Consider the following 11,464-nt stretch of genomic DNA (forward strand, 5'->3'; position numbering starts at 1 on the left):
TATAGGATACAATAATACATATTAACACTATACAATTTGAGCCACAAAAACACAGCCTTAGAAAGACACACAAAACAATTAGGCCTACTTATTCCTGTCAGCAGTGAACTGTTGTACTTTGTGCCTTTTTTGGGGGAAATAATGCATGTTCATTTGATATCAACAATTGAAAAAAAAAACGACATTCTTCATGAGCCCTGAAACAGTGACGAATAGGCTACTTATACTTAACAAGTTGCGTCAGGAAAATGACAAAATAGTCGATGTCTCATTCGATAATAAGCAGAGATATTCGATATATCAAACACCTTCAGTCAAATCAGAACGTTGGCAACTTAAAAAAAAAAACAAAGCAGTTGTAGCCTACGGTGTCCGATATATTTTGACATCTGGTCCTATGATGGGACTGCGTATGAATGCGCAGCTGTTAGTGGTTACTTGAACCAAACGGTTATAAGTGCAGAATGACCACAATACCAGACGATAACCGAGAAGGAAGGCGTGAGGCAAAAAAATAAAAGTAGTAATCTTCATTATTTTACAACTGCGGTTATGATTGGCCTATCAGTGTCCTTCTGTCTGTCTTGTAACATCCCTCCTTCCACGGACTCAACACTCCTCAGTCACCGGAGTCAGTAAACCATGTTTCTCTTGTTGATTTTGTCAATGGGTCTCCGCTGTATTAGAACATGCTTGTCTTTACTAACGTAGCTTTGGCTCCGTTCTGTCTTTGCAAAGAGGACAGTACGCTGGCGAACGGTCCACCCAATGAGTCCGGGATAGAGGTGATGGTGCCGGGGGCAGAAGCCCAGCCTTGAATCGGTATGTTTCCACACATGCCGGGAGACACTGATGTCTTCCCTTGGTCCACTTGTCCGTTTCCGCTGGAAATGTTGACCTGGCCACTGGTTGGACTGGGCCCGCTGCAGTTGGACGTTGGGACGGGGTTGGGCCCTGGTCCTCCGGTGCTGTCAGGATCGGTAGATTTGGTCTCTTTACTGTCCTCGTCCCTAGAGTCCGACTTCTTCCCGGAGCCATTCTTGGCAGCTGCAGCGGCAGCAGATGCCGCGCGCTCTTGCTTGCGGAATTTGGCGCGTCGGTTTTGGAACCACACCTTAACAACGAAAAACAGATCCAAAAGATTTAGACAACTGATAGTGAGCTTTTTTAAATTGTCATTAAATCAAATGGGACTACTGTATATGTAAATGACTGAAACCATTGTCATTCTGTCAATATTGGATGATGCAATATGATAGTGTATCCGCATATTGACAGTCGGAAAACAACCCTCAAATGTGTAGTTATTCACATATAAGCATACAACAGTGTAAGCCTAGGAGTTCTGTACGGACCTGATTTTGGCAAAAGTCGTAATAAACCAAATACAATTTTTTTAACCCCAAAATAATAGTAGGGAGCCTTGTTCGTAATGACTCGAGTGCACTTGGATGAGGTGAGGATAGCGCCGGATAGCATAGCCTACCTGTACTCTGGCTTCAGTCAAATCGATTTTGAGCGCCAGCTCTTCTCGTGTGTAGATATCCGGGTAGTGGGTCTCAGCAAAAACCCTCTCGAGCTCCTTGAGCTGTGCGCTGGTAAAAGTGGTCCGAATGCGCCTCTGCTTTCTCTTCTCGTTCAGTCCACCATGATCCGTAAAGAGTTTGTAAGGAACTGGGGGAAATAAATGTCAACATTAAACGTATTTGCAATGGCAATAGCTATGGAGTAATAGAAAGATTTGATCATATGTAATTGCAATGTTGTCAGATTAAAATCAATCCGAATTAGGATGATTCTGTTGAAAATCGGGTTATATTGTTATTGTATTCTATAATCTGTTTGATTTCTTGTGGATTAGTGCTAAATTGAGACCAGTGATGAAATGTAATGTGGTTAATTGTAATGGTAAACTAATTCTTGCTTTGATATTGGGGTTCAAGTTTGGAAACTTGTCATAATGTTGCCATCTGTCCCGGTAGTTGCTATTGTAACTCCAATTCCGTGTCAATAATGAGCTTTAGTCTTTGGTTATCTAATTATTTTCGAAGCTTTATGTCTCGTCGCAAAGTAAATAAATTATGCCTATCATTTTGGCAGTTTAAGATAATTTTGTTGGCGGTTTGGGTGTGACTGGTATAGTGTAACCCCGTAACTGAATTACCGATTGCCTGCAATCGCTTCTAACGTGATAAATTATTTCATTTGTGTAAGCAAATTTCGTTTGGTAAATACTAAACACATTTCCATTTTCAAATGCAATCAAGACGTCCTATATACCCGGGTAGAGAGCGTGGAGTGGTGGACAAAGTTGGCGGTTGCTTACCTGCAGCGTACGGGCTGCTTTGGTGGTCCCGCAGGGTCCCGAGACTGCAAGACCCCGGCGTGAGCGACGGGCAGCCGGAGGTAGCCCCAAACGTGGTCCTGATCGGATTGTACTGAAACCCACTGGCTTGACTGCACGAGCTGAAGTCCGCGTAGGCTGATGCCAAGCTTGACGTGTCCATCCCGGCCATACATGACTCGTAGGCAGAGGAATTTAAGTAAGAATACTCCATTTTATACATTTGAAAAGGCTCCGTGGATAAAGAAAGCAGCACTTCCCAGGAAAAATGATAAGAACGCGAGATATGTTGGGGAGAAATGAATTGCTTGGATTTGACTGTTTTGGAAAGAGGCTAGACCGTGGGTAGATGTGCACTGCTCGGCGCCTGCTCCAAAACTGGCCTCCTTTATAGGAGCTTCGCCCTGTTTTATGAAAAGCCCCCTAAGAGCCGCCTAGCCTCAGGTCTCTAGAGCATATAGTCCTCATAATAAACTTGGCTCTTTCCGCTTGGACAATAGCAAAGCGTTTGGTCTTATTGCTAGCGCTTTTTTTACATGACAATAACTCATCAGTCTATTGGGCTGGCACTGTGGGACCGCGCTGTCCAACCTCCCTATCATTGATCCCCTGCATCTCTAATTAGAATTTAATACCACGCCATTACGAGCCAAGCCCCCCCCTCCCCTCCCTCCCAGCGCGCTATCCACCTCTCTCCTTTCTAACCACCATCTTGCCCTTTAATTCAATCACACCACTTGGAAATAATGAAAGTTGGGTGACGATTCTCCCTGATCCAATTTCCCCCAAGCTTTTAAGCCTTTTAACCGACCGTATACCTTGGGCAGAATTTCAGATAGTATTCCACTTCTCTCTTCTTGCCTTTTGATCACACTGTTTTGCACTCTTTCTTGGCTAGAAGTACGGATGCCTGGATGCTATACCTTGTAGGAATGTTAGCTCATGCGTAATTTTACAACAAAGGTCGATCTCAGGAGCGTATGAGATCTGTAGTGTTGTTAAATTACACACCATGTAACACTCTTACACAAGGCTGGATTGTTGTTTTTATTGTTTAATAATTCTATAATGATTTTTATTATTACTTTTATTGCTATTATTGGACTTTTTGTGTTGTTTTGCCCTACCACCGTTGTTGTTGTCTGACTGTTGTTGTCTCAACAAACGAAACGAAAGTAGCCTGAACGAAAACAAAATAGTAGGCCAGACCGGCAATGTTTCCTTTTTAAAATTCACCTTATTATAGGAATATAGGCTATTCCTGTAGTAAATACTGGATGGGTATAGTCTATTCCTATAAAACAATTATGATAGTCCTGTATTATTTCAATTACTTAAGGTAAAGCCGCAGAATAGGTTTTATCTTCTAAATTACACTTCATGTGCACCGGGTGTTTCAATTAAACTTCGGGGGTATTTTTTTATGATTCAAATTAGTTTGTTATTCGTTTTATTGCATTCTTTATTCCCTTCATTTGGCCAAAAATATCTCTCTAATTAATGTAACTAGTTGTGAGCAAGCCATCGGAACTTCTAGGCACACAATATTAGGCTAATTTGGTTTTGGTAATAAGGTGAACCTTTTTGTAAGGTGGCCTATTGTTCTTTCATTTGATCACGTTCCTGCCCATAACCTACATGTCATCTTTTCTGTTTTGTCCACAGACTATTTCTCCAAGGAATTCTTGCCTTTCTAAAGAAAAATGCCGTGTAGCAACATTTTATTCGTTGCGTAATGTTTCTTTTTCTTCCACTGCAATATTACCCGACGGAAGTGTATCAAAATACATATGTCTAGGCACATAGGTGTACATATGTCTAGGCACAATTATATTTTTCTGCATCAATTGAAGACGAATGTTCGCCAGAATACTCTGACAAATAAATAGACAAGTTGTCCCCCAAGTCTCCAGCCATAAAACCAGGGATGTGCACACTGCACACATCTGTAGGGATAGGTAACTCAAAAGAACCCCTATAAGATTAACGTAAATTTGAGGGTAATCATTCAAAGTATACATTTCAAAAAAAAATCACCGTGAAATTGAAACGAAGGCATCTGCCAAAAATAGATCTTTAATTATTTGAGGTAAACTGATAAAGGCTTTGACCCATTGTTGTTGTCTCTAGAAAAGAAAGTAGGCCCATGTATTTTTTTATGAAGTTCAAAATAGGAGATACAAGGTGCATTGAACAAAAAAACGATTATAACATTGAAGATGTTACGCTAATGAAGTCCTATGCGATCGATTGTTTTTTTTCTCACCACAATCGCTGACGCGTTTCAGTGTCTTTCCCCCTTTTCTTTAAGCGTTGCAAATTCAATGATGAACGACAATAAAAAGGAATTCTTTCTTGACACAACCCAGTCCCTTTTATGTAAATGCGTTCTCTTTCTTTCTATTTTTCTTTCTACACGCGAGTTGTGACTTAAAGTTGTAAAGCCTACCAAATGGTTAATTTGATTATTGAAACCAAAGACCAACTGGTTCACCGTCCTCCCTCCACGCGTCTGGCACCCCAAAAGAAGCCATCTCTATGAATTAATCTAATAATGGACAAAGAACCGAGAAGTCCTTTCTGATATTTTGCCGAGGCAAATATAATTATAGCGTTTGCCATCCGTTTCTCTCATTCAAATGGATCTTTATTCGACCTGACCATAGTCCACCAGCCATTGAAACGCCCTCCTTTATATTTTCAACATCTCCCTTTATTCTATCAACTGGTTTCGAAATATGTTGGGCGGAATACAATTTCAGAGTTAAAACCTTTGATATTTTGATTCGAGAATGTTACGCCCGTCCTCACATTTGTAAGACACGCACACAGGCACAGCACCGACACACACACACGTTTGTTTTCAAAATCAACGAAATAAAATAAGATTTGAGTCAGACTATGAGTTGAGCCTTTTTCAAAAGTGGTTGAAATACAATTACGCATTACACTTTCGGTAATGATGATGTTAACAAGTCCTCCCACTTGAAATTAAGCATTATCTCAAAAACAAATATCACAAGTGCATGGAATCCGGGATTTACAGTAACATAATGGCTATTTCATAAAAATGAACCTGCAGTTAATTTGTTAAACCTTCGACACATAAATGACAGCAACCATACTATCACTTAAATGAATCAGAACAACTGCTATGCGTGCGAGACACTACATTTTCATTGGCAAGTGCCACACAATAACCGGAGACATTTAAAAGGCGGACAAGGAACTCCTCTTCTTTTAGTGGCCTCTGTCGTTGCTCAGCAATACAGGAATGCGGGTCGACAGGGGGACAAAAAAGAGGAACAAAATGACATTGTCTGTGGATGGATTGGATATATCACACTCACAAAAAGGGAAAATACAGAGGGGGATCAAGACACTGCGATGGGAGGAACCTCTGTCACATTGAACATAATGTCTTACTCGGGCTGACGAAAACGTACCGTTATCAAAACGGTTATTAATAAGGGCGTACGTGTTAGGGGTGGGGTCGAATCACAAGCCAAAGGCAATGTTGATGATAAAGCTCAACATAAAATATTCATTCGGCTTGTTCTCCTGACAATTTCGTCTGATATCTCAATTTGATATTGAGATGATTAAGGCCTATACTAAAGTGCCAAGGGAAAATAAAACGCACAGCACCAAACATAAAATAAACGAATAGGCTATGGAATTGTTTACACATTTACCACTGTGCAATGAAGTGCCCTCTGAGACTCATGTTATTTTTCAAGTGCAAAATGTAGCAATCACTAATCTCGTATTATAAAGGAATTATGAGCATATTTAATATGTCACTGTTTTTCGATAGCAATTCTATAGCGATATGGGAAATAATTTGTCACATAATATTTCCTTATTAGACCTAGACCAATTTCTTCCCTTTATTTCCTACATCCATAGCCGCAGCATTTTGACTTGCCTACTTTTCAATGTCAAAATAAAGCTTTTATACCAGTCAAGTGAGCATGAAGACGTCGATGTAAGAATGTGATTTTATGATTTCCCTGCGAAAAATAATAGGCTATGTGGCGCGTCACCGGGCGCATCACGTTTCCACGCGCACAGACGGAAGGTGACATCTGGGGAAGAGGTAAATTAAATTAAATTCTTTTGATGTCTGGACGAAAAGTTTCACACACAAAAAAAAGTGTGTTGTGCTGTCCAGAATACAAGAACTCGATGGGCACTTTTCTGTCGAAGACGCTGGTCTTTGATAACTACTTCAATTCGTTGTGGGAGGCCTACTTCGTATAAATCTGCCTCTGCCTCAACATAATGATGTACGCAATGTGATGATGACAATATGGTCAAAATGAGGATATGTTGATGACGACAATGGTGGGTTGTGATGATGACGATAATAGTGTTTATGATTAGGTTGAGCATTGGAAATCAGCCATCTTCGGTCGTGTGTTGATCAAAGCGAGTTGATAGGACGCAATTGCAAGATATAACATCTAATAGTGTCTATGACGTTATCCATGTCTTCCAAACTTCGCCGGTCATCTTCGTGGGTCGAAGGCTTGTGGTCTGTCTGCCCTCCTCGGGTTGCGCCTCTGCATTTTAAGCATTTTGAGGGCCTCCCAAGTGACAGAGACCAGCGACTGGATTAGCATAAAAATCTTATTCCACAGGATAAGATTAACAAACAGCCTACGTTGCCCTCGAACGCGGACCTGGCAGGAGCGAGAGCTATAGGCTAGGAATCAATTACTAAATTACTCAAACCTCTAAGTCGACATTAACGCAGAGGCATGCCATCGACCAGCCTGAAATAAAGATTTTTGAAAAGATGTGATCATTAAATCTCTCGCCAGTGTTCAAAAAATGTGGTTAATAAAATCGTCCAAAATGAGATGGAATTAAATTCTTATCAGAGTCCCATGTCATCATTTGATCTCGTGCTGTTTAACATAGGTCAATGGCCTTCATGCGATTTCCCTCTCTTTAAATAAACTTAGTAAGTGAATCCTCCCCTCCTCGAGACATTGTTTGCTTGTTAATTTATCAGAGTTTGGCGGATATGACTGCATGCCTACTCCATGAGATAAAACCGGGAATTATAAAATATAGTCCACAGTTTTATGACAATATGCATTTTTTTATTTAGATCTTTTGTTTGTTTTATTTATTTTATCAACACAAAGATAATGTAATTTATAGTAGCCCTATAGTCAACTTTTTTTTGTTTGCCTAATTTCACGCATTTTACACATAAGCAAAGGCCTAGGCTGTGTTAGGCCTACGTTTTTCACATGTAGGCCTAAACCCCAAATGTCTTGGGGACTACTTAAACTCAAGCTGTCAAAGCCTTACTAGCTGTCTCCCCTAAGTAGCCGTGCGGGGTCGTCATGTGTCAGGCCAGTGGCGGGCGAAAGAGAGGGCATATTTTACTTAGCATATACTGGCATTATTCCCCCCACATTAGCAATTGACAATTATTAGCTCCAGTTTCATAAATCAGCTGCTTGGAGCGTTATTATTGTTGAATTGAATGGCTGTTGGGGAAGTGAGGGTCAGTGTCATTAACTAGCCACCCGAATCCCCGCGCGTTCCTCCCCCGGCCCCCTGAAGGCATTTGTGCTCAATACAAGGCAAAGACCTGCTGGCTAATATCGCCGTGTGGTCGGGCTAAAAGCTTAATCACACATGCATTAGCCAGAGACAGCGGGCCATTGTGTACACGTAGGTTTACTGGAATTAAGCGATTAATGGCCGGCTAGGACGGCAGGCGACAGGGCAGCGCATCAAGAATGATGGAGCGCTTTTTAATGTTAAAAACAAAAATTGGCCAATGAGAGAGCGGATGTCGCGCTGACCGGTGCGGCGTCAAGGGGAGCGGCAATTACAGTAGACCTAGTCTCTCAATTCATCATAAAACGTCAAGGTCATTGTGAAATGATATTGAAGATTGTATCCCAGCGCATTGTAATGTTTATTGCTTTGCTATTATACCTATTCCAACGATGCACACGTGTAAACACCTGCCATGCATCACAAAAGCTTACCAATTTGTTTCGCCTCATGCAGTAGACCCTTTTATTTTCATTCATTTCATATTTGATGGCTTCACTTGTAAGTTCTGCATTACAGAACATTTTTTGTATGAGTAATCCCTTTAGGCCAATAATTACACGGTCCCCTTATGAATGAATTATCATGAATAATTCAAAATAAACCCAAAAGTGGAAATTGTTAATATAATTAATTAGGCAGACTATAATATCCAGGCAACATAATTATTTAATAAAAATGAAATGTATTCACATGCTGGAGTTTGTACCATATGTAATGTGAATATGTTTGTGGGATGTTGCTATAGGGACAAAGGTTGTCCATTCATTACAATAATATATTACACACATTTGTCTTGTATTGCAGATTCCACAAATTGCTTTAATTTATATTGGTAGTTAACTTGCCGACTGCTAAATTGTTGAATCTATGGTTTCAGCCTGCAAGAAGGCATCTATTTTCACAAGGAGGCTTGACTGGGTAACCTATCACCCAAAATACTGTAATCTTCTTGTGGGTTTATATCCACTTCATTTAACCATAACTACATTCTATGGAACTCAGAACCTCAGCAGAGACAACACTCAATCAAAACCACAAACTGGGTTTCCAAGATTAGTCCAAAACATCATTTTTCTTGCACTGCAGGCTAAGGTTGATACTCAACAAAACAATATAGTGTGAACCTAGAAGAAACTCTACTGCATATTAATATACACATTTTTCTCACTGTTGTTGAAAGAAGAAAAAAGTATCCTTAACCCGGTTATAATCGGTTTTGATTGAATAGGGCCTTCAATACCCACAGCCACTAGCCAATCATAATGCCTGTGGATCAATCAAAGCTAATTTGATTGGATGTAATCCTTAAAAAATAGCCAGATGGGAGCAATCGGATGCAGTCTGCCCGTCTGAGCCTCTGATTCACTTCCTGTTCCCAGAAGGCCCCTCTCTCTCGAAGAAGAAGAAAATGCTCCAGTACTTCCCTCTCCCAGCCTCCCATGAGATTGTGTGACGTGTGTGACAAATTGCTGGATGTGCAGTTTTCTGAAGCGAAACCAACATGCCTCTCATCATCATAGGGCACAAATTTGATCAGAACACACCCAGAATCCCCAAGCTATCTGATGATGAATTGGCGTATCAGAGACTATGTTTATGCATCCCTCACTGGCAAACGAGAGTAAATTAATTCTCAGGCAAATATCAGGCTTGGGATTCCACAAGGGTGAGTACTGGGTCTACCCACCTTGGTTAATTGCCGAACATTTCCATAGAACATAGTAAAAGTAAACAGAAGTTATCTTATATCTGGTGATGTTTAAATATACATGTACCCATCCATCTTTTGGTCCCACAGAGTCCACTTCAGGGAAGAATTAGACAAGATTTTTGGAGTATTGACTCGGAACCATTATGGAACCAAAACCAGAATACACAGGGGCTCTCCAGAAACAGCTTCTGCTGTCAGGTACTCACATTGTCCTCTACGCCATGATAATGTGCTGAGTAAGCACAATAGACATCCAAATGGTTTTGCAATTATAGAAATGACGGATAAGTTTTGATCTGTTATAGCTCCTAATCGTGTTTTTTTAATTATGTTTTTGTTTTCCAATACTTTCTCTCGTGCATTTTTCCCATTGATGCCATGACCTCCCACGCTATGACCTGTGTAGGAGCTCATATGAACAGCTTTTGTTTTACTTCAGCCACTGTACAGTTGACTTGGCTAGCGCTCGGTCTAAGTCCATATTGAACCGACCCATAGAATGAAAACCAATAGCCCAGGGGTGATATAAAGTATCACTCAGAAGACAGAGCAAAGCCTAAGAGTAGCAATAAAGCTAACGCAATCAAATAAAATGGTTTTCTGAATAAAGGTGGGATGAAAGCGATAGCCTGAAATCTCTATTTACAGACCCTGGGCAGAGGTGACAGTTTGATGAAGCAAAATCCTACAGCAAGTTCATATTTGTTTTTCTGAGGTCAGATGCTAAAAACATTCCCCCAACCAACACTATATATAATATGAGATAGGCTATTTATTCACTGCTGATACCATGTTTAGGAAATCATGTTGGTTTGGATTCAAGTTTCAGCCTGTCCTGCATACCTCATTTTAGTCAAGCTGTTTGGAGGAGTATACAGATTCTTTGCACACTGACGGGACAAACCCTGGAAGGGTCTCAGGGCCAAAAACATGGAACACATGTCATCGCCAGTGTGTGGGAGTTTGGTTTGAAAAGATAAAAGCAAAGCCTTCCTGAAAGTATTCAACCCCCTTGACGTTTTTCCACATTTTGTTGTGTTACAGCCTACAATTTAAATGATTTCAATTTGGTGTCACTAATCTACACACAATATCCCATGATGTCGAAGTAGAATTTAGATTTAGTAAATGTTTACAAATGAATTGAAAATGAAAAGCTGAAATTTCTTCATTGAGTAAATAACTATTCAACCCCTTCACAAGCACAGGTGTAAACATTTGCTTAACACATCACACAAGAAGTTGCATGGACTCACTCTGTGTGCAATAGTAGTGGTTAACATGATTTTTGAATGACCACCCCATCTCTGTACCCCACACGTGCAATTATCTGTAAGGTCCCTCAATCGAGCACTGAAGTTCAAGCATATATTCAACCACAAAGACCAGGGAGGTTTTCCGCTGATTGGTAAAAAAAAAGAAGAAAGAAAAGCAGACTGAATATCCCTTTCAACATGGTATTAATTCGGTTATGGATGGTGTATCAATACACCCAGTCACTACAAAGTTACAGAGATTTCACAATGAGGCCAATAGTCATTTTAAAACAGTTACAGAGTTTAATGGCTGTGATATGAGAAAACTGAGGATAGATCAAGAACATTGTAGTTACTGCACAATACTAACTTAAATGACAGAGTGAAAAAGAAGGAAGCCTGTACAGAATAAAATAGTCCAAAACATACATCTTGTTTGCAACAAGGCACTAAAGTAATACTGAAAAGAATGAGGAAAATACTTTTTGTTGTTGTTGTCATGAATACAAAGCATTACGTTTGGGGCAAATCCAACACAACACATCACTGAGTACCACTCTTCATATT

The 11,464-nt window shown here is 40.3% G+C and overlaps 1 protein-coding gene across 1 annotated transcript; it reads right to left on the minus strand.

Moving 5' to 3' along the window:
- Window positions 1-682: 682 nt before the first annotated feature.
- Window positions 683-2,567, minus strand: LOC120062110 (paired mesoderm homeobox protein 2B-like). Its single transcript, XM_039011920.1, has 3 exons — window positions 2,327-2,567; window positions 1,487-1,674; window positions 683-1,114 (listed from the first exon to the last, which is right to left on the minus strand). Exons 1-3 carry the CDS (start codon window positions 2,565-2,567, stop codon window positions 683-685), a joined length of 861 nt encoding a protein of 286 aa, XP_038867848.1.
- Window positions 2,568-11,464: the final 8,897 nt, after the last annotated feature.

Source organism: Salvelinus namaycush, chromosome 17 (assembly GCF_016432855.1).
Source record: "Salvelinus namaycush isolate Seneca chromosome 17, SaNama_1.0, whole genome shotgun sequence".
NCBI classification, from domain to species: Eukaryota; Metazoa; Chordata; class Actinopteri; order Salmoniformes; family Salmonidae; genus Salvelinus; species Salvelinus namaycush.